Source organism: Microcaecilia unicolor, chromosome 5, assembly GCF_901765095.1.
Source record: "Microcaecilia unicolor chromosome 5, aMicUni1.1, whole genome shotgun sequence".
NCBI classification, from domain to species: Eukaryota; Metazoa; Chordata; class Amphibia; order Gymnophiona; family Siphonopidae; genus Microcaecilia; species Microcaecilia unicolor.
Window position 1 is genome coordinate 153,096,612 of NC_044035.1, and position 23,935 is coordinate 153,120,546.

General features: G+C 44.4%; 1 protein-coding gene across 2 annotated transcripts in view; it reads left to right on the forward strand.

The window, feature by feature from the left end:
• Positions 1–23,935, forward strand: part of ZFAND4 (zinc finger AN1-type containing 4) — a 118,007-nt gene that overhangs the window by 74,099 nt on the left and 19,973 nt on the right. Inside the window, exons 7-8 of one of the 2 annotated variants that reach the window (XM_030203434.1) lie at positions 6,750–7,916; positions 8,811–8,865. In XM_030203434.1, coding sequence (XP_030059294.1) covers positions 6,750–7,916; positions 8,811–8,865 — 1,222 coding nt within the window. The remainder of the gene's footprint in view (positions 1–6,749; positions 7,917–8,810; positions 8,866–23,935) is intronic. The other variant, XM_030203435.1, reaches the window with a different exon arrangement.

Here is a 23,935-nt window from a genome sequence, read left to right on the forward strand (position 1 = left end):
ATCTATATATAGAGTCTAGATTATTGGAACTATTTATTCAGCAGATCATTGGGTACCCTTTAAAAAAAAAAACTCAACCTGTCATAATCTAATTAGAAAATGTGGACCTATTTCTTGTGTAAACATAAAAGGCTTATTCATGGTAGTATATTCTCATCACCATTTCCTCCTTTCTCTTAAAATATGGTGTGCTCAGGCCTGGGGAAGGAGAAAAGAAAATAATATTACAGAATGCCCTACAATTGAGTAATGCTGAAGTTGTCATGGAAGATGAGCTTCTCTGAACAGCAAGGGTCCCCTGAGCCACCCAGGTATGCCCTCTGGGCAGCAGCGAGTTACAAAGATTATTGAGGAAACTTAAGGGCAGGGTGGAGATAGAAGACAAAAGAAATCAATAGCAACTAATTTTTCAAATTGTATCAATCATAATTGACCAAATTCTCCCAAACCTGTGCATGTCATTCCTACAATGTAAGAGAGCCCTACCAGCTAAATGACTGCTTTCAGCACAGCCATAGCACCATGCTGCTAACAACATTATAATATAATGGCAATGAAGAGAATTTCTAGAATATTTACACTTAGCAACTTAGAAAATGAAAGGTATCATTAAAATGGAAGTTAAATCTGTTGCAGCAATGCAGATGTTAAAGAAAAGGTATGATGCTGAGATATTTATTGCAGATGTTAAAAAAAAATTATGTTAAAATACCTAATGTGGAAATTCATATTAAGGTGTGGGAATATGTTTTGCCAACTTATTTAGATTTCTTTTAAAGTTGTAAACCAAATGTGGATGAAGGTGAGCTGGTTGATGTGGAGGTGCATCTTCGATATGTCTAAATCCGATTTTGGACGTTTTGCACAATGTCCAAAACCCGAATAGGAAAGATCATTTTCGAAAAAGAAAAACATCTATCTTTTTTTTTGTCCAAAAATACTGTTTCAAACAAGGTTTTGTTCTTTTTTGGTCCATTTTCAAAAACAAAACAAACAAAAAAACCCTAATAAGTGCAAAACGTAGAGATTCATGCCATTGAGATGTAGGAGGAGCCAGTGTCTTTTGTAGAATATCCCAGGAGAGAATGGGAAACCCTAGAGGGCACGTTTGTGCATGTCATAAAAATACTCCCAGGTACACGTCTCACCTTTGCTCTGTTATCTTGTCCCCTGAGCGCTCCAAAACCCACCCAAATCACACTGTCCCCCACTGTACACCACTACAATAGCCCTTCTGGGTGAAAGGGGCACCTATATGTGGGTACAGTAAGGTTTTGGTGACTTTGAGAGGGATCACAGTTTCCACCACAAGTTCAACAGGTAGAGGGAGGTAGGTACCTGAACCCCCCCCCCCCACACACACACACACAATCCATAGTGCACTGCATCGACCACTACACTGCTCCAGGGACCTACATGCAGCTCTAATAGACTTGATTTTAACATCCGAGGCTGTCATACAGGCTGGTAAGTCATATTTTTATTCACATTTTAGGGGATGGGAGGGGGTCATTGGAGGGTCACCCCTGATTCCCTCCAGTGGTCATCTGGTCAATTAGGGTATTTGTTCTGAAAACAAGTCTAGACCAAAACATTATTGTTTTATTCCTGGACGTTCTACAGACATAACGCAACAAAATTAAAACTTCCAGGTGTTAGGCACATCCTAATTCCGCCTTCAAAATGCCCCCGACACACCCCTTGTGATTTGGACACACTGTAGATGAATTGCATAGATAACATCTGCAAAATAGGTTTCGAAAATATCGATTTGGACATTTTGAGAAGAAAAACGTCCAGATGATGCTTTGATACTTTTTGGACGTTTCTCTCTTTTGAAAATGAGCCTCATTGTGTATTTGGATTTTCTGAAGGCATTAAACAGTCTTCACAAGACTCATTAAGATACAATCATGTGGTTAGGAAGGGATGTTCTTCTTAAGATACCTTTAGCTTTGATGTTTATCTGCTTGTATGGCATTTTACTTTTCAATAAACAGTTAAAAAAAAAAACCTGAGGGGATATGATAGAAATGTGTAAAATCACATATGGGGTGGAATAGTTGGGAATAGTTGTTCTTAATCTTCCAAATCATAGGTGGCGACATGGGGCCACGGATCTAACAATATTTTGTCTAACAGCGCTGCGTACGTCTAGTAGCGCTATAGAAATGATAAGTAGTAGTAGTAGTCTAACACATCAGCAGTTAGAGAACTTGGGTGCAGTCTAGAGATTTGTTTGTTTGGCCCCTCCAACCAAAATACAGTGGTGGAAATAAGTATTTGATCCCTTGCTGATTTTGTAAGTTTGCCCACTGACAAAGACATGAGCAGCCCATAATTGAAGGGTAGGTTATTGGTAACAGTGAGAGATAGCACATCACAAATTAAATCCGGAAAATCACATTGTGGAAAGTATATGAATTTATTTGCATTCTGCAGAGGGAAATAAGTATTTGATCCCCCACCAACCAGTAAGAGATCTGGCCCCTACAGACCAGGTAGATGCTCCAAATCAACTCGTTACCTGCATGACAGACAGCTGTCGGCAATGGTCACCTGTATGAAAGACACCTGTCCACAGACTCAGTGAATCAGTCAGACTCTAACCTCTACAAAATGGCCAAGAGCAAGGAGCTGTCTAAGGATGTCAGGGACAAGATCATACACCTGCACAAGGCTGGAATGGGCTACAAAACCATCAGTAAGACGCTGGGCGAGAAGGAGACAACTGTTGGTGCCATAGTAAGAAAATGGAAGAAGTACAAAATGACTGTCAATCAACAAAGATCTGGGGCTCCACGCAAAATCTCACCTCGTGGGGTATCCTTGATCATGAGGAAGGTTAGAAATCAGCCTACAACTACAAGGGGGGAACTTGTCAATGATCTCAAGGCAGCTGGGACCACTGTCACCACGAAAACCATTGGTAACACATTACGACATAACGGATTGCAATCCTGCAGTGCCCGCAAGGTCCCCCTGCTCCGGAAGGCACATGTGACGGCCCGTCTGAAGTTTGCCAGTGAATACCTGGATGATGCCGAGAGTGATTGGGAGAAGGTGCTGTGGTCAGATGAGACAAAAATTGAGCTCTTTGGCATGAACTCAACTCGCCGTGTTTGGAGGAAGAGAAATGCTGCCTATGACCCAAAGAACACCGTCCCCACTGTCAAGCATGGAGGTGGAAATGTTATGTTTTGGGGGTGTTTCTCTGCTAAGGGCACAGGACTACTTCACCGCATCAATGGGAGAATGGATGGGGCCATGTACCGTACAATTCTGAGTGACAACCTCCTTCCCTCCGCCAGGGCCTTAAAAATGGGTCGTGGCTGGGTCTTCCAGCACGACAATGACCCAAAACATACAGCCAAGGCAACAAAGGAGTGGCTCAGGAAGAAGCACATTAGGGTCATGGAGTGGCCTAGCCAGTCACCAGACCTTAATCCCATTGAAAACTTATGGAGGGAGCTGAAGCTGCGAGTTGCCAAGCGACAGCCCAGAACTCTTAATGATTTAGAGATGATCTGCAAAGAGGAGTGGACCAAAATTCCTCCTGACATGTGTGCAAACCTCATCATCAACTACAGAAGACGTCTGACTGCTGTGCTTGCCAACAAGGGTTTTGCCACCAAGTATTAGGTCTTGTTTGCCAGAGGGATTAAATACTTATTTCCCTCTGCAGAATGCAAATAAATTCATATACTTTCCACAATGTGATTTTCCGGATTTAATTTGTGATGTGCTATCTCTCACTGTTACTAATAACCTACCCTTCAATTATGGGCTGCTCATGTCTTTGTCAGTGGGCAAACTTACAAAATCAGCAAGGGATCAAATACTTATTTCCACCACTGTATGTTCCACTAAACCTGTTTCAAAGAAATAACAATGAAAGAGGACACTCCATAAAACTGACAGTAGTAGACTCAAAACAAATTGTAGAAAGGTTTTTTTTTTCCCGTTTTCACACAGTGCATAATTAAACTGTGGTCCATGTGGGAGACTGTTTAACAGAAGTGGAGAGAGGGTTCTGAGACTTTTCCCCCCTTGAATTTCTTGTACTCTAGTGTGAGTTTGATATACACAAGTACTGCATGCTATTTAATTTGAAAGAGTGTGGTAGTTTGTAAGAGTCTCTCTCATCCTCTGTTATTTTGAATACTTGGAGACCAAAACAGTTACAGGAAATGTGTAGTTCAAGTTACTGCTACTCAAGGAGGTGCCACCAGTTTTTGAACGAAGTACACATATTTTCACGAATTTTACTGCTGGATCATGTTCAATCAGTAAATAGGCAAAATATATACTTTTTGTCTGACCTATTTATTCAATACAGTTATTTCTCTTATTGGGATAAAATGCACACTATCCTAGGGGTCCCCTAGAACTGTATAGTATTTTCCATTTTAACTTGGCCCCTCTGCCAATAACTTTTGAATCATTCCTCTATTTTCTTCAGATTTCTGCCACAGATGATAGAGCTCAGTATGACCCCCAACTTAGACTGTTCATGTACCCCAGTACCTGCAAACCTTAGAATTGCTGTTTACATTTTAGCCTACAATCCTACAGGGATTATTGACTTCATAAAGTTTATCATATTAGTGTATAACCATATGTCTAAGTACCTCTCCAGTAAGTATGTCTTTCTCCTAAAAACTTTGGAACCATTCAGCCATTTCTTAATTCACATTTCTGCTACAGATAGAGCTGCACTTTTCATGTTCCTTTGTACTACTACTACTACTACTTATCATTTCTATAGCGCTACTAGACGTACGCAGCGCTGTACACTTGAACATGAAAAAGACAGTCCCTGCTCAACAGAGCTTACAATCTAATTAGGACAGACAAACAGGACAAATAAGAGAAAGGGAATATTAAAAGTGAGGATGATAAAATAAGGGTTCTGAGCAAGTGAATAAGGGTTAGGAGTTAAAAGCAGCATCAAAAAGGTGGGCTTTTAGCTTAGATTTGAAGATGGCCAGAGATGGAGCTTGACGTACTGGTTCAAGAAGTCTATTCAAGGCATATAGTGCAGCAAGATAAAAGGAACGGAGTCTGGAGTTAGCGGTGGAGGAGAAGGGTACAGATAAGAGAGATTTACCCAGTGAATGGAGTTCCTGGGGAGGAGTGTAGATAGAGATGAGAGTGGAAAGGTACTGAGGAGCTGCAGAGTGAATGCACTTATAAGTCAATAAGAGGAGTTTGAACTGGATGCGGAAACAGATATGGAGCCAGTGAAGTGACGAGGAGAGGGCTAATGTGAGCATAGCGACACTGGCGGAATATTAGTCGTGCAGCAGAATTTTGAACAGATTGAAGAGGAGAGAGATGTCTAAGTAGGAGACCTGTGAGAAGCAAGTTGCAATGGTCTAAGCGAGAGGTGATAAAGAGTGTGGATGAGGGTTCTGGTAGTGTGCTAAGAAAGGAAAGGGCGAATTTTGGTGATATAGAGAAACAACAGGTTTTAGCAGTCTGCTGAATATGTGCAGAGAAGGAGAGGGAGGAGTCGAAGATGACCCCAAGGTTACGAGCTGATGAGACAGGAAGGATGAGAGTGTTATCCACAGAAATAGAGAATGGGGGAAGAGGAGAGGTTGGTTTAGGGGGAAAGATAAGAAGCTCAGTCTTGATCATGTTTAGTTTCAGATGGCGGTGAGACATCCAGGCAGCAATGTCAGACAGGCAGGCTGATACTTTGGCGTGGATTCCTGCAGAGATTTCTGGTTTGGAGAGGTAGATCTGGGACTCATCAGCGTAAAGATGATACTGAAAACCATGGGATGAGATCAGAGTACCAAGGGAAGATGGAGAAAAGAAGAGGCCCCAGGACAGATCCCTGAGGTACACCAACTGTACCAAAAAATGAAGCTAGGCACCAGGAAAGGTTTATACATATTGTCTCCAATTTCTTTCTGTCTATACAGGACAGGTAACCCAGCTAGATTTTTCTGAAAAGTAGGGCTGAAAATGATCCCATACTAGGAGATAAATATGTAAATTTAACTACCAAGTTTCACTAAGAGTGAGTATTTCCATGGAAAAATAGGATGTTCTGGGATGGAGTATACACTTATACATTTAATTTTCAAATATGCAAAAGTATTTATCAGCACATATTTAACCTGCAGAAATTACAGGTGTTGAGTTTGATACTGTTTTTGTCCCAGTGTACTTCATACAGAAATGTGCTGTCAAGCTGGATAAGTTGTCCCTACAGCCGCATCCACTTGAGAAAGCATACTGCAGCTTCCTCAAGATGTTGCTCCTTGGCTGCCTTCAAAAGATTAAGCTTTGCCTTTTCACCTTCCAAGGGTCAGATCTGCTTTTTCAGTAATGCTTGAGAGGAGAAGCCAGAGAGAGTATTGAAATGGACAGGTTTTGAACTTCAGTCTCTTGGCTGGCTGTGCAGAACCAATAGAAATATGTGAAAATAGGAAATGTGGACTTCCACATCTTATACTCACATCTCTGGGATTTAAGTGACAGATTTCCAAATCAGTCCTGTAATCAACAAAAGCAGCAGAAACAACTGCAGAGGTTTTTGGTCCTCCCCACTTCTTACCTTCCAGAATGCTGCCTGAGTACAGCCTTAGAAGTTTTCTAGGAAGATTAATTTAAATTGAGAAATAAAAGTGGAAATATTCATGTTTAAAATATTTCATAAAATAGATTTTTTAGCAGAACAAACAATTTCTACATGTAAACATACATCATATTGTGTAATTTTTGTCTTAAAACAGCCCAAGAAAACTGCTAAGGTGAAACCGAGACCTCCACTGGCTGCACGGCCTGCTAGTGGATCTATGGCAGCCGTGCGGCATAGGCTTCTCAAAGTACTCCCTCACATTGGACAAACATGCCTACCTCCTCTCAGCAACCCAAATCCCTCTGAGTCTTCCCAAAATGCACTTTCAGCCTTGACTGCTGTGGCCACTCCTGGCAGAGTAATGCCTTCTCTCCCTGGTGATTACAGCCCAGAAGAGGATCCCTGTGAAAGCCCTATATTATCCCCACCTTTCAGCACTATTAAATTGCCACCTAAAATATCTCGGGTGGAATTGGAAACTGGCCCACTTCCTAAGAATAGTATCCTTCCTCCTGTAGCACATATGCCTAAAACGTGGGAGTCTTCTGAACAGGTGAACTCATTAACTGAGGTAGACCCATTCATGCATTTGGATTTCCTAAGTAGAGATCTGCACACTGCAGGAAAGGAGTCTGCACCCACTACAACCGAAATTTTTTCCTTTTTGGCAGAAGCAGGCCCTGCTGAACTGTGTGGAGCAGGAAGGATTAACCCAGATCTTACACTGACAGATGGAGACACTGATTCCCCAACAGAGGATTGGCAGCAGAGGATCTCTGCCAAAGCATTGACCTCTGAATCCATGGAGACTGGAATCTTAAATTCTCAGGAACTGAGCCCGTCCAGGAAAAAAGTGGTGTCTTCTCTGTGTGGTCCTCCACAAGTGGCACGTAGTCCTTTGAAACCTGCGAGGCAGCCCAAATGTCTAGAGCTGAGAAGCCTGAGGCCAGCCACCTCCCAGAACATACTACGCTCGCTAGAGGTGCGTAGCACTGTGGATGCATCACTTTCTAGGACTACTAGGCTTCGTGGTGTTAAAGTGGACTCACCTGGTAAAAGGCCAGATATCATTTCTAAAATAGAAGCTAGGGACATCACAGAAATGGCCAACAAGGCATCCAAAGAACCTATGGGCTCTGTAAATAACCTGGGATTTTTAGCTTCGCTGGTACGAAGCACAAGCAGGGAGACATTACAGAATTCTTGTGGGACCAGCTGGCAGCAGGCCTCTGCTGTAGCATTGTCTTCTCCTCTGCATCACCTCCAGGAAGAAGGTTTTGGCAAGGTCATGCCCATGAGAGAGCCAACAGAGCTATATGTTGTAAGTATACATGTTTTCAAAATGATACCTTTTTAGTTTTGTGCAGGCAGATCAACAGCCACACAAGCGGGTCATGTTTTACATGCTTTGCACCACCTTTAGTGCTTTTGAGAGAATGAGTAGACTTTTCTGTTGATTTGCAGGTTATTTCATTTTGTCTTCCAGCATTTGATCTCTTCCACAACTCCATGTCATTTTTTTCCTGCAGCAGTTAGATTAGCTTTTGCCACTTAGCTTTTTACTTGCTTTTTCCTTGGTAATTGGTTTTCTTCTTTTTTTTTTTTTTTTAGTATTTTCTTTCTTTTTTTCCTCAGTGTTCCAGCTGTTAACTGGTTTTTGAATCTGCCTTTAGTGAGACCTGTGCTTGTAGTCTGCCCATCAATATTTTTGGCCCCATTTTATTAGCTGCTACTGAGCACTTGATGTAGGAGGCCTGATTTTGTTTGCCTAGGGTATATGTGATTTTAGGCAGCAGAAATTTCACCTTTTTTATACAGTCAAAATCAGGCCATCTGTATTTAAGCCTACTATTGTAGAACCTAGGTTTAACTTTTGGCCCCCGACCCAGCCCTCCAGACAGAACATTTTTTGAGCTGCTAGGTCCGAGATGGAGACAATTGCCTTAGGTGGCTAGATCCTGATGAGTTCAATACATACCAGAAGAGCCCTTCTATGCAGCTGAATGAAACGTTTAAGTGAATGGGTGGGGGGGGGGGGGGGGGGTCAATGTGGAGTAGAATACTAATGTGACATGACTTATCTCCCATCTTGTCTATAGCTGCATGCAATATGGATTTTTCTGTTTGGGCAATAAGCTGATATTTAACCTTTTGAGTTGCCTGTTGTAAGTGAACTTGCTAGATATTCCCCCTGTTTTTTTTTTTTTTATTGTAGTCTTCTCATGGGCATGGAGTAAATGGAAGTAGTGGAGCCCCAGGGAGACGAGTAGGTAAGCAATAGAACAGTCAGAATTGTGTAAGCTGGAAATGTCTGCCCATTAGGTGGGAATGGTTGCTATAATGAAAACATGTGATATACTTTACAGCTTTTGCTTTCTGTCATTTTTGATTAACCTTCCTACCGTATAACCTAATACTTGTCTAATACCATACAGATGAGCATATGCCTATCTTGTAAAAATATGTATTTGAGTTTCTTCTTTTTTTATTTTTTTTTTTTCAAGACTTCTACTGTGTAGATGTTTTTCTATTTAGCTGTCTCCATGGATTTATCATGCACATTGCTTTTTCTTGACTTTTCCCATCTGATCCTTTTTAATGGTGTCACAATGCCTTGCATGATTCAGAAACCAAAATTTAGTAGTATCCCCAAGACAATCATTTTTGGGTTTGGTTATTAATGTGGTGCTGGCCTGGTTAGTTGGCAACATATTTTCACCAAGGACAGACAGGATAGCAAGTCCTCACAGCACAGTGATGTCACTGGAGCCTGGGCATAGAAACTACTCCAGCTTAGTGTAAGTAAAAGATTTTGAGCCACCTCACTATGCATATCATAGTACTTGCATGCCACTATCATATGTTATCACCTTAGTCTTTCTATGGAGCTGGTCATGTGTCACCAGAGTTCATATCAAGATATGTATTTCACTTGTAAAACATACTTTATACGGGTTTTTTTTTTTTTTGCTTGATCCTGTCACTTTTGTGCAGTACTTTCTTGATAGCACCTTAAATAATATGGAGGAGTAGCCTAATGGTTATTGCAGTAACCTGAGAACCAGGGGACCCGGATTCAGTTCCCACTGCAGCTCCTTGTGACTGGGCAACTCTCCATTGGCCCCAGGTACCAAATAAGTACCTGTATATAATATGTAAACTGCTTTGATTGTAACCACAGAATGGCGGTATATCAGATCCCATCTCCTTCCCTTCCCCCTTATACGCTTGACCTGATATAGCCTTAACGGAAGACCTTGAGCTCCCAATCAGGATTTTTGTTCAAAATCAAGTCATTTGATTTCACTTTGGCTATTTCTCCAGATATGAGCAGGTTATAGCAATGTTTGTTTGTCTTTTGTCTCTTTCAGCCCCTCCTGGCTTGTTTGACTGACACTGACCTCTGGATTTGCCCTAACGCAGCTGTTGCTGCTTCTGCCTGTTACTCGAGTCTCTATTCAGTTTCTTTATAGCTTAATTTCCTCCTATCACTTATTTCCTTGTCCATTTCTTCTTTTAGGTGACCTAAATCTGCATCTGGATACCATTTCAGACCCACTTACCCATGTTTACTTACTTTTCTCTATGACTTAGATCTTATCCAGAGTTTCCTCTCCAACACACACTGCAGACCATACTCTTAATGTAGTTATTATGTGTTCCTCTTCCGTTTCAGGTATCTCATATCTCTCTACTGCTCCTATCCTCTTGTCTGACCATACGTTTGTCGTATTCTCCCTTATTTTTCCTACTGTTCTGTTTCCCCTACTTTGATCAGGTCCTTTACTTCAGAAAATTTCTTTAAAAATTTGCCAAGAATTTCCATCTGAATTTTTCCTGTCAATAGAAAACTAGGTCTCAGTTTGGAACAGCTCTCTTCGATGTGCTTTTGATACATCAGCTCCTTTAGAACCTCTTTCCTCTAAGCATTCTGTAATCCATATTCTTTCCCATTAGTTACGCTGAGCACCTATGGAGAAGACTTCATGTCCCCGTACTTTGGATAGATTAAGGGAACTTTCCCATTACTACTCTGCTAGCCTAAAAATAGTAAAATGTACATATCTGACAGGCTTACTTGCCCAAGACCATAGCACTTCCAACCTTTATCCCACCTCACTAACGAGTCAGGTTTTGTGGCTCCCTCAGTTATGCTGATGATTTTGCCACAGGCTTCTCTGATAAAATCATTCTCCTCTGGCAGATTCTGTCTATTCTGGCCACTATTTTTGCAACCCTTTCCTCAACATCTTCTTTTCCTTTATCCATTATTTGTACTGCCTTCTTTTCTTCCTTTAATATTCCCTTTCTGGATCTTATGAAAACTATATCATCTCTTTGATCATCATCCCCTTATAATGACCCAATCCCAGCCTCCCTTTTGCTGAGATTCTTACTGTTGTTACCTATCCTGTTATCAATGGTTAAAATCAGTCTTTCCGTCTATCATGAAAACAGGCAATTGTTACCTTTCCTCTTAGATTCCAAATTAGATACCTCTTCTGCAACCAATTAGAGACCAATCTCTAACTTACCATTTGTATCTAAGATCATAGAAAAAATTGTTTCTTTTCAACTTTCTGACTTTCTTGATCGTACTAATGCTATTCATCCTCACCAAACTGGCTTTTGTTCTAACCGTTCAACAGAACACTCCCTACTAGGTTTAACTAACTACATTTGTAGGGCCAAAATCCTGCATAAAACACTACAGTTGAGCACTAGCCTACATTATGAACCTGACGTTTACAGACTTGGCTATTGTCGGCCCTAAAGAAGAGGCTTGATACTGTGGAAGGCCTCGAGGTCAATGTAGAGACATCCAGTCTGACATTTTTTTTTCCATACTGTATTGTGTTCCTGTTGTGCAACCTCCGTCCTTTAATTTTCCCATACATTTTTAGTTGTTTTGCCCAGTTTAGTTTCCTTTTATTTTTTGTCATCATCAGGCCGCTTTTAGTCCTTGACTTGGCTGGGAACTTTCCTTTTCTTTTTTGCCATGCCTTTCCCCTTTTTCAGGCACCATCACTTCGTTTGATTTAGCCAAGGAAGTTTTTACTTCCATATCCACGAATGTTCCCAATAGCTTCTCAAGCGCTATACCCAGTGCAGTCAGACAGTCTGGTGGAAAGTCACCCATATTTGGTGTCTACAGTGTCTTTGGCCCAATCATATCCCCACTAACTGTATTCTCTGCCGTCACATGAAGAAGAGAACCCAGGTTTCCAGAGAGGCTCAACGAGAGAGGATTTTTGGAGCCAAGTCTGGTTCCTCAGCCTTGGCATCGAGGTAGGAGGCGTCGACATTGAGCATCACATCAGGAACATTGGTAAGCATGGCTGCTGCCAGACCCTTAGACACTTGAGTGGGTCTCCACCTGCCTTGAGGCCTCCTGCTGTGCAGAGCCCCCAGAACCATCCATCTTCGGACCTGTCCTCAAGGTGTTGTGAGGATTCGATGTCATCCTTGGCACCGAGGAGCCTCAGTGACACACTTCAGGTGAAGACCAATAAGCATCGTCTTCGGTCACCCTCAACGCATGGTGCCGTGTGAGGTCCAGGGCGTCGAAAGATTCGGCACCCAAGAAGCGTTGGCGCCAGACGGACTGCTCCTCCTCCATAAAGGAGGTCGATCCCGTTCCATTAGGGGAGGAAGGACGGGGATTCTATTCCAGGTACTTCATTGTTCGAAAGAAAACAGGGGAGATGCATCCTATCCTAGACCTAAGGACCCTGAAAAAAATTCCTAGTCTGAGAAACGTTCAGGATGGTTTCACTGGGCACCCTTTTCACAGGGATCCTGGAAAATGATTGGCTATGCTCTCTGGACTTAAAGGATGTATATACTCATATCCCGATACTTCCAGCTCACCGGAAGTATTTTTGATTTCAGCTGGGAACCCATCACTTTCAGTACCGCGTGTTGTCTTTTAGCCTCACGTTAGCTCCCAGGGTCTTCTCCAAATGTCTAGCGGTAGTTGCAGCATCGCTAGGCAGACTGGGAGTCCATTTGTTCCCTATCTGATGATTGGCTGGTGAAGTGCACCTCTGAGGAGGGTGCTCAGGAGTCCATTCAGGGGTGCTCCAAGCTACTAGGGTTCATTTTAAACTACCCCAAGTCCTATCTCCGCCCTGTCCAGCGATTGGAGTTTATAGGAGCCCTGCTCGATACTGAGATCATCTCAGTGGACTCTAGCTTTTTAGTGGTTTGAAAACACAGGGAGTCTAGAAGATGTATCTCCAGAGCTTCTATTCTCTCTTCAGTGGTGGACAGTTTGATCCAATTTGACTCTTGGACTTCCAATCCAAATTACACACCCACAAAAAGTGCTGACGACGGATTCATCCTGGAATGGGTTCATGTAGACGTGCTTCACACTCTCAAGGAGCTTGGTCCTCCCGGGTAACGAATCTTCAGATCAATCTCCTGCAGCTCCGGGCGATCTGGAACACACTAAAAGCTTTAAGAGATTGGCTATCTCACCAAATTGTTCTCATCCAAATAGACAATCAGGTTGCAATGTATTACACCAACAAGCAGGGGGGGGGGGCACCTGATCATGCCCTCTGTGTCAGGAGGCCGTCCAGATGTGGCATTGGGCTCACCAACATGGCATGTTCCTTCAAGCCACTTATCTGGTGGGCAAAAGCAATACCCTGGCCAACAGACTGAGCAGGATCATGCAACCTCACAAATGGTCTCTCAATATGGGCATAGCCCGCAAGATCTTCCAAGCATGGGGCACCCCGCAGTGGATCTTTTTGCCACCCAGCTCAACCACAAGGTCCCTCAGTTCTGTTCCAGGCTTCAAGCCCACGACAGACTAGCATCATATGCCTTCCTTCTCAATTGGGGGACAGGTCTTCTGTATGTGTATCCTCCCAAACCTCTAGTGAGAAAGACTTTGCTGAAACTCAAGCAAGACCACAGAACCATGATACTGATCACATTATGCTGGCCTCGGCAGATTTGGCTCCCTTATGGAATTATCCTCCGAAGAACCATAGAGTGTTTTCCGACCCTCATCATGCAGAACTAGTGGTCCTTTCTGCATCCCAGCCTCCAATCTCTGGCTTTCACAGCTTGGATGTTGAGAGCCTAGAATTCGCTTTCTTGGGTCTTTCGGAGGGTGTCTCCCGAGTGTTGCTGGCTTCCAGGAAAGATTCCACTAAGAGGTGTTACTCTTTCAAGCAGAGGAGTTTTGCTGTCTGGTGTGAGAGCAAGGCCCTAGATATCCTTGCTTGCCCTACACAGACTCTGCTTGAATACGTTCTATACTTATCAGAGTCTGGTCTTAAGACCAACTCCGTAAGGGTTCACCTTAGTGCAATTAGTGCTTATCAGCGTATAGAAGGTAAGCCCAAACCAATCTCTGGACAGCCTCTAGTTGTTCCCTTTATGAGAGGTTTACTTTTGTCAAAGTCCCCTATCAAACCTCTGCCAATGTCATGGGACCTCAATTCTTCCTCGCCCAGGTGATGAAAGCTCCTTTTGAGCCACTGAATTCCTGCCATTTGAAGTACTTGACCTGAAAGGTCATTTTCTTGGTGGGTGTTACTTCAGCTCATAGGGTCAGTGAGCTTCAGGCCTTAGTAGTGGATTCACCTTACATGGAGTGGACAAGGCCCCACAGACAGTCTGCCCATCTTTTTGCGGTTTTTTGATCCCGTCAGGATGGGGTTCACCATCGGGAAACGCACCATTTCTAATTGACTGGCAGATTGCATTTCATTCACTTATGCTCAGGCTGGGCTGGCCTTGGAGGGTCATGTCACAGCTCATAATATCAGAGCTATTGTTTCGTCGTTAGCCCACTTGAGGTCAACCTCCATTGAAGAAATTTGCAAGGCTATGACATGGTCTTCAGTCCACACATTCACATCTCACTACTGCCTTGAGCAGGATATCCTACGCGACAGTCGGTTCAGGCAGACAGTGTTGCAGAATCTGATTGGGGTCTAGAATCCCAGCTCCACCTTCCTAGGCCCATTTTATTTTGCTCCAGGGTGCACTCTCATTCAGGTTTTATATAGCTTCAGGTTAATCTATGTTTTGTGCTCACCGTTTCGAGGCCCAATTGACAAGTGTTTGTTGTTTTTGGTGAACCTGGATTCTAGGGATTCCCACTTGTGAGTATAAATAAGCCTGCTTGTCCTTGGAGAAAGCGAAGGTACTTACCTTTAGCAGGTGTTCTCCGAGGACAGCAGGTTTTGTATTCTCACAATCACTCCCACCTCCTTTGTTATTTTTTGCTTTATTTTTGCTGTAGTATAAGACTGAGGAGACCACGTTCGTGCGGCGGGCAGGAAAGCACTCGCGCTTGTACAATGGAGCATGTCTCACACTCCACAAAGCTCTCATTAGACTTTTGTAAATTCCGGATGTGGGTCGGTGTCACTTGCTTGAGAGAATATAAAACCTGCTGTCCTCGGAGAACACTTGCTACAGGTAAGTACCTTTGCTTTATTTCTTTCTCTATAACAACACCAAAATTCATCCCTTCCTTTCTGAGCACACTACCAAAACCCTTATCCACACACTTATCAGCTCTCACTTAGACTACTGCAACTTGCTTCTCACAGGTCTCCCACTAAGCCATCTCTCTCCCTTTCAATCTGTTCAAAATTCTGCTGCACGACTAATATTCTGCCGGTGTCGCTATGCTCATATTAGCCCTCTCCTCAAGTCACTTCATTGGTTCCCTATCCGTTTCTGCATACAGTTTAGATTTCTCTTATTGACTTAAAAGTGCATTCACTTTGCAGCTACTCAGTACCTCTCCACTCTTATCTCTCACTACACTCCTCCTTGCGAACTCCATTCATTAGCTAAATCTCTTATCTATACCCTTCTCCTCCACTGCTAACTCCAAACTCTATTCATTTTATCTTGCTGCACCATATGCCTGGAATAGACTTCCTGAATCAGTATGTCAAGCTTCATCTCTGGGCGTCTTCAAATCTAGGCTAAAAGCCCACCTTTTTGAGGCTGCTTTTAACTGCTATTCAACTTGTTCAGTACCCATGTCTGTTTTATAATTATCACCTTAAGTAATTCCCTTACCCTTATTTGTTATGTTTGTCTGTCTTGATTAGATTGTAAGTTCTGTCGAGCAGGGACTGTCTCATACGTGTTCAGTGTCCAGCACTTTGAAAGGTATTAATCCACAAACTAACCTGTTCCGGAGACGGGAAGGCAGTGGAACTAGAGGACATGAAATGAGGTTGAAGGGGGGCAGACTCAAGAAAAATGTCAGGAAGTATTTTTTCATGGAGAGAGTGGTGGATACTTGGAATAGCCTTCCGCGGGAGGTGGTGGAGATGAAAACAGTAACGGAATTCAAAAATGCGTGGGATAAACATAAAGGAATCCTGTTCAGAAGGAATGGATCCTCAGAAGCTTAGCAGAGGTTTGGAGGCGGGGCTAGTGGTTGGAAGGCGGGGCTAGTACTGGGCAGACTTCTATGGTCTGTGCCCTGAAAATGGTAGATACAAATCAAGGTCAAGTATACATATAAAGTACCGCATATGAGTTTATCTTGTAGGGCAGACTGGATGGACTGTACAGGTCTTTTTCTGCCGTCACCTACTATGTTTCTTTGTACATCTAGTAGCGCTATAGAAATGATAGTAGTAGTGCTTTCCTATTATTGGCGTTCTTTTCTTTTCTCAATTTTCTTTTGTACTTGTGCACCACTTTGGTCTGTGTGACAGGTTAAGTAGTTCTATCAAATCGAAATATTTTACTGCAGCGTAAAAATGACCTTAATGTGTGGGAGAAAACCCATGTAAGGGCATGGTAAGGCCACCTTTTACTGCAGCTTACACACTAAGGCCACCTTTTACTGCAGCTTAGTTATTGATCAGTGCTCAAAATACAATAATTAGGCCCAGACTGAAGCACTGCAATTATTCTAATCCTTAAAGGGAGCAAGGGTTGAACATAAATCCTCTCAAGATGAGCAGGGTGGCAGTCCTCACAGACAGATGACATCATCCAACAGATCCCTGCTTGGAGTGGTGTGAACAATGAAAAGAGCTCTTGAGAATGCTCTGCTGCAGTACTTCTCAGCTCTCTCCCGGAGACACACCTAGCCAGTCGGGTATTAAGGATTACCACAGTGACTATGCATATGAGAGAGGCTTACATACAGTCTTCAATTTATGCAAATCTAAATCATGCATATTTATAGTGGTATGCCTGTAGGAGAGGGATGAAAATATTGAGCATGTGTGGAAGGTAGATGAGCATCACCATTCAGGAAAAGACAGAATGTTATCAAGCCCAGTATCCTAATTTCAACAGTGGTAAAATAAGTCACAAGTACCTAACAAAATTCCAAATAGAGTAAAACAGATCTTATGCTTTTTATCCCAAAAATAAGCAGTGTTTTTTTCCCAAGCCCACCTTTAATGTTTTATGTGCTTTCCTTTTAGGGACTTTGATAAATCTTTGTTAAACCCTGCTGAGCTAACTGCTGTTGCCACATTCTCTGACATCAAATTCCAAAACTTAATTACACATTGAGTGAAGAAATATTTTCTTCGATTTTGTTTTAAATGTACTATTTAGTAGCTTCATTATGTGCCCCCTAATCCTTGTATCTTTGGAGAGTAAACAAGTAATTCACGTCTACCCATTTCACGCCACTCAAGATTTTATAGATTTCTATCATTTCTTCCCTCAGCCGTCTAAATGGAAGGTAATTGTGATACCTGGGAACAGCTATCTGAGGCAACTGTGGCCCTTCCTGAGATAGCAGACTCCTACTTAACACGATACTACAGGCAGTGATTCTTAGCCATTTAGACTACTGTGCCACAATCCATATGGGTTTACCTACGGATTTGCTCCAGAGATTGCAGGTCATACCGAATATAGCAGCAAAACAATATATTGGTAGGTAGGTCCTGAATAGGTTGTGCCCACTCCTGTTAAAATTCCTCTAATTTTCAATTGGTCAGAGAATTAAAATGCTTTGTCTCATTTCTGATCCTGAAAGAGTGTTAGCCCTGAATATTTGCAACATAAGATAGGGTGATACCTTCTTGGAAGGGCTCTCTGCTTCAGTCAGGCCAAAAAGCCTGCAATCTAAGGATGAAAAGAGGTCTTTTTTTGTGTGTTAATACCAGGAGTGGCTTTTCAGGAGTAACTCTGTCATTTGGAATGGACTCCCAGTGAAATTAAAATAGATTGATTTGCTGGAACTTTCAGAATTTTCAGAAACACGAGCTAAGATGGTAGTGTGACCGCTGCTAGTTATATTTGCCTCATGAATTTCTTTTTAGCTCTCTGAAGAGTTTGATATTCTGTCAAATCAAAAGGGAAGGGTCATGGTTTATCCCACAGGAACCCAGACATCCTATCCTGGTGCATCAAAAGATCTATCTGTTCTTCAGCAGACTTCCCCGCCCCCCAGTTCAGAGAAGTTTGCCCTTTGTCTGGTTCTGATGAGGAAATGTTGGAGCAGTTGGGGCTTTAGGGATCTCTTTCCTCCAGCTTGCAATCTACTACTATGTCAGTCAGTCTTCACCTGTGTAGACACTATTGGAGTTGTTTATTCTCCCACATGCTGGAACTCTACCGAGGCTTCAGATGTAAGTATGATCCTGTTGACAGAAGGAGAGCACCTGTAGGCAAACATGAAGGAAGATCAGGAAGGAGAGGAAGTGTGAATGAAGTTGGAGAGAACGCTCTCCAGTGTATCTGGTTCGTCTGGAATGCCCCAGCCCTTTGCTGGAAGGGTGGTTGATCATTCAGGATTCCCCCAATGGTAGTGACATTGGAGTCCATTTAGACAGTGTTTAAAGCCTCCTCAAATTATTCCTAGCCTCCTCAAATTATTCCTAGAGACTTAAGAAATAACCGATTAAAGTTCTTCGTTATTCTGCAGAATCCATTTCCCATGTAAACAGGAGATTTCCTTCCTTCAAAGGTCAAGGTCTGGAAGTGAAAGTGCTCCAGGAGTGAATGATAGAGACATTAATTTATTAAGTCCTAGTATTGAGAATTTGACAGATTTTCTTGAAGAATCAACAATTGAAGAAAGTTCCAGAGGACTATTTATTGGTGTCTTTTACTTTTGAATAAGATTTAAATAATATTCTTTGGTTTTAATTTTATAATACCCAGCTACAGTTGGCTTTATCCTGATGTTGCAAAGTTAACGTAGGAGAGGAAGAAAGCGATTTTGGCTATGAGGCAAGAGACCAGAGATTTGGATCCTGGCATCCTCCTCTGTTATCCTTGCAAATCTCTATATATAAAAGGCACCACCAACGTTCTATGAAGCCTCCAGCTGGAAGTGTGAAGGGGGAGAGATATCCGGTTTCCCCATGAGTGTCTGCCCTGCCCTCGCTCTCTCTGTAACACAAACAGTGAAGGAAAAAACACAGCAAAGCACGAAATCAAATCACTCTCTCTGTAACAGTGAAGGACTCAGAGGGGGGAGGGGAGAGAGGGCAGAGGGCAGGGAGGGACACACACACTCCCACATGCACACAGAAGAAAACCTTGCTAGCCCCTGTTTCATTTGCATCAGAAACGGGGCTTTTTTTACTAGTGTTTATATAATTGGCCCCAGAATATTTAACTATTCTTTGTACTGGAACAACTGAAGAGCCTTCACATCTGGCTCTGTTCAGGGGATTAAGTTACAGCTTTGCCTATAATTTGTTTTCTTGTCTTATTGGCTCCCTTTAGTTATCTTAATGCCTTCCCTCCTTTTTAATATTGTGGGCTTGGAGAATAAAATCGATATTCTTCCTATTTTTTTGTTTTATGTTCTTACTGTGGCCTTGAAACTTGTATGTCCTGAATCTGTTTGGTTTTTCTTCAGCAAGGTAACTTGTGGCATTTGTTTCTGAACATTATAAATAATATGGGGGCAGGGAGGATTTTTTTCAGGGAAAATTTCTATATGCCAATGATTTGAAGTAAGCCTGAGGCTATGTTGATATTAGTTTTTAGGTTGGGGGGAGGATGTAGTACTTTGCATATAGATGACCAAGTTATATGGGCCTTGGTTCAAACAGCACTGGAGACATCTCAGTCTCCCTTAAACACATCCCTCTCACCCATTGATATCCCATCTTCACATCCCTGCTTATAAACTGCTAAACTCCCAATGGATATAAATATGCACTTATACATATGTGTGTCACTGCCCATACTATGCTTGCCCACCGCTTCCACATCCTATGCTACCCTACATTCTCACAAGTGGGTAGATGATCTGCGTCGCCCGGGAATCGGCATACTAGCTACTAAAAATTCGACAGCCTTCTGGAGTACTTTTGTGCCTTTTCCCTTTTTTAATTAGGCACAATCGCAACTTGATTTTGCGAAGCCATTTTCCCTTCCATGTCATTGAAGACTCCCAGTGGCTTCAAACGTTGCTCCCGGTGCAACCGGACCATCTGTGGTACTGATACACATTCTTGGTGTATTCAGTGCCTCGGGCCTGACCATAGCCCGTCAAATTGTCTTTGTATGAAGAAAAGGACACAAATTTCCCAAGAAGCTCAACACGAAAACTTTTTGGAGTTCGGTCTGGTTCTTCGGCGTTGACATCGAAGTTGGCGACATCAAAGGAAGCATCTGTGTTGGGAGTCGAGGCAAGGATGGCTGCTGCAAGACCCCCAGAAACTGGGAGCAGAAAGGCGTCAAGTGGGTCTCCACCTGCTTCGAGGCCTCCTGCTATGCAGGCCCCCAGGGACCGATCTTCGTCAGACCTGACTCCAAGACGGCATGAAGATTTGATGTCGTCCTCATCGGCGCTGAGGAGTTTGGGTGAAGTGCATCAGGCAAAGACCAAGAAGCACCTCCACCGATCTCCCTCGATGCATGGTGCCGGGGGCTCTAGGACACCGAGGGATTCGGCACCTGACAAGCATCGACACTGGAAGGACCACTCCCCTTTCATCCAAGAGGTGCCAGTGCATGTTTCTCCCAGCAGCCAAGATCTTTCTCCCGCACCCAAGGCAGTTCGGCAACCTGATCCCACAACGGCCCCTCAGCCATTACCGATGGCAGCTCTCAATGAGGGATTGATGCAGCGATATGCATCAGCATTTAGGGGTGCCTGTACCTGCCATGCCTTCTGCCTAGCCCCCAGCCCGCAGTGCGGGCTCTGATGCTAGCAGCGCTGGTGTCGATTGCCACCCAGGCCAGTTCTCCTTCAACGTTGGTGAAGGAAGCTTCCCTGGAGTCAAGGCGGGAGCCGGCTCCTCAACACCGTTCTCAAGGGCATGCCTCGATGTTGAGGCGGGCCCGGTCTCGGACATCCCTAAGGGAAGAGCTGTCCGATACCGAGGAGGAGCACTCATGGGAATCGGAAGAGGATCCCAGGTACTTTTCCTCCGATGAGTCCTATGGGATCCCTTATGAGCCTTCCTCCCCAACTGAGAGGAGTCTCCGCCTGAGAGTCTCTCCTTCACCAGGGCCGTGCCAACACGGTAAGCGGGGTAAGCATGGCAGGGGGCGCCGCACCATGCTCACCTCGCTCGCCCTCCCGCTCCCATTGTTCAACTGCCCGCCCTCTTCTCCCCCCCTCCAACATCCCTTTTCTTTTCTTTTTAAATTTACCTCCGTGGCGGTCCAGCAGTGCAGCGTCAGTGAAGGAGGCGGCGCTCCCGACGTCTCTAGCCTTCCCTTCGCTGTGTTCCGCCTTCTTCTGACGTCAAGGAAATGGGACATGACGGGAGGACAGGGGAGAGAGGAGCATGGATGCGAGGGGGGGGTCATGGAAGGGAGAGAGGGGAATTGCTGGATAGGGATTAATGGAGGGTGACAGAGGAGCATGGATGGGAGGGGCAGGGCTCAGGGAGAGAGGGGAATTGCTGGATAGGGAATTAGGGATGAATGGAGGGGACAGAGGAGCATGGATGGGAGGGCAGGGCTCAGGGAGAGAGGGGAATTGCTGGAAAGGGATGAATGGAGGGGGCAGGGGACAGAGGAGCATGGATGGGCATGGATTGGGAGGGCAGGGCTCAGGGAGAGAGGAGAAATTGCTGGACATAGAGGGGAGGGAAGAGAGATGAAGGAGATGAAATGAGGGAAAAGGAAGAGAGGAGAAAAACTGCACATGGATGAAGAAAATAGGCAGAAGCTGAGGACCAGAAATGAAGAAGAAAGGAGGAAAGGAAAGAAATAAATGGAAAGGAAGCCCTGGAAACGGAGTTAAGAGGACAGATAGCAGCAGAATCAGATAATGGGCCAGCATGATCAGAAAAAGAAAGTCACCAGACAACAAAGGTAGAAAAAAATCATTTTATTTTCATTTTAGTGTTTGGAATATGTCCACTTTGAGAATTTACATCTGCTATCTTATTTTGCAATGTATAGCAATTTGTTTCTAAGAATATTGCTGACAATTCCTGTCAGTGTGGCAAGTGGTGAGCGATCATTTTCACGGGGGGGGGGGGGGGGGGGGGGGCGGGCGCCGCCGCCGCCGCCGCCGCCAACTGATAGTCTGCAGGGGGGCACCAGAGACCCTAGGCATGGCCCTGTCCTTCACCTCTTTTGTACGGGAAATGGCGGGGGGCATTCCGTTCCCTGTAGAAGTGGAGAATGAGCCCAGGGCCAAGATGCTCGAGGTCCTGGACTATACCTTTCCACCTAAGGAGGCAATGATGGCTCCTCTCCATGAGGTACTCAAGGCAGTCCTCGTTAGGAACTGGGTGTCCCCCCCTGCCTGTCCCTTTGGTCCCCAAGAAAATTGATACCCTATATCGGATCCACAGGGAACCTGGATTGGTGAGGTCTTGGCTACCCCATGACTCTATGGAGTTCTAGGTACTATGCCTCGGCTCCCCCAGGTGGAAAATCTAGAACCCTGGACTCTTTTGGGAGAAAGATGTATCTGGCTGCTAGGCTTATCGCCCTTATTCAGTCTTACCAGCTCTTCACGAGCATCTACCTGCAGAACTCGGTAAGGCAGCTGTCCAACTTGGTCAACACGCTCCCTCTGGAGCAAGCCGAGCCTTCTCGGAAGTTGGTCAAGCAGTAGAAGGCGTGTCGCAAGTTCTGGCCAGGGGCACTGTGGCATCCAGAATCTCTGCCCAGGGTATAGCAATGTGCAGACTCTTATGGCTGCGTGTTTCCGATCTGAATCATTCGGTCCAGCAGAGAATGGCGGAAGTCCCTTGCCGGGGAGGATAACCTTTTCGGAGAGAAAGTCGAAGAGGTCGCTGACCAGATCAAAAAGCACACGGAGGCTATGTCTTCTGTCTCCCGCCGGACATCTGCAGCCCCCTCCTCATCAAGGAGGTATTTTGGTAGGTCGCGGAGTGCTCCCTATCCCTGTTCTAGGCATAGGTACACTCCTGTGGCTTGCCAGCCTGCTCAGGCTCAGCCCCAGCGTGCTCGTTCTCATCAACAGTGTGCGCCAAAGGCCCTTGCTGCTCCCCAGCAAAAGCAAGGGACGAGCTTTTGACTGGCTCCAGCAGAGCATAGCCACTATCAAAGTGTCCGTACCGGATGACTTGGCAGTTGGAGGGAGGCTAACCTTTTTTAACCAAAGGTGGCCTCTCATAACTTTTGAGCGGGTGGGTTCTTCAAATAGTCCATCTCGGATATATCCTCAATTTGTTATCCATGTGGATGACTATTAAGGTGCTGGAACCACTAGGATTCGTGATAAACTACCCCAAGTCCCATCTCCATCCAGTTCAGCAATTGGAGTTCATAGGATCCCTGCTCGATACGAAGAATGTCCGAGCCTACCTCCGGGAGGCACATGCAGTCAACCTTCTCTCCCTTGTGTCCAGGGTTAGGGCATCACAGCAGGTCACAGCTCGGCAGATGTTGAGATTGTTGGGCTACATGGCTTCCACAGTATATGTTACACCCATGGTAAATCTTCACATGAGATCTGCTCAATGGACCCTAGCTTCTCAGTGGTATCAAGCCACAGGGAGTCTGGAAGATGCCATCCGAATGTCCCTGGAGCTTGTATGCTTTCGTCAGTAGTGGACAGTTCGGTCCAATCCCACCTTGGGACTACCATTCCAAATTCCTCAGCCACAAAAAGTGCTGACAACGGATGTTTCTCTCCTGGGGTAGGGAGCTCACGTAGATGGGCACACCCAAGGAGCTTGGTGTCAGGTCTCTCGGGGAAATGTGAGCCCTTGGGCCGCTGTCACGGAGGTGGCAGCAGCAGGCAAAACCACCCAACAGGAGACAGGCAACCCTAAGATGGGCTGAAGTAGACAGGACTGGAGTGGCTGGCTGGAGCTGAAGAGGAAAGCAACAAGGAATCCAGGAACAACGTCCTACAGCAGGGTTCAGGCTTGAGAAGCAGGATACAGGACACTCAATACAGGCTTCTCCCACAGGATT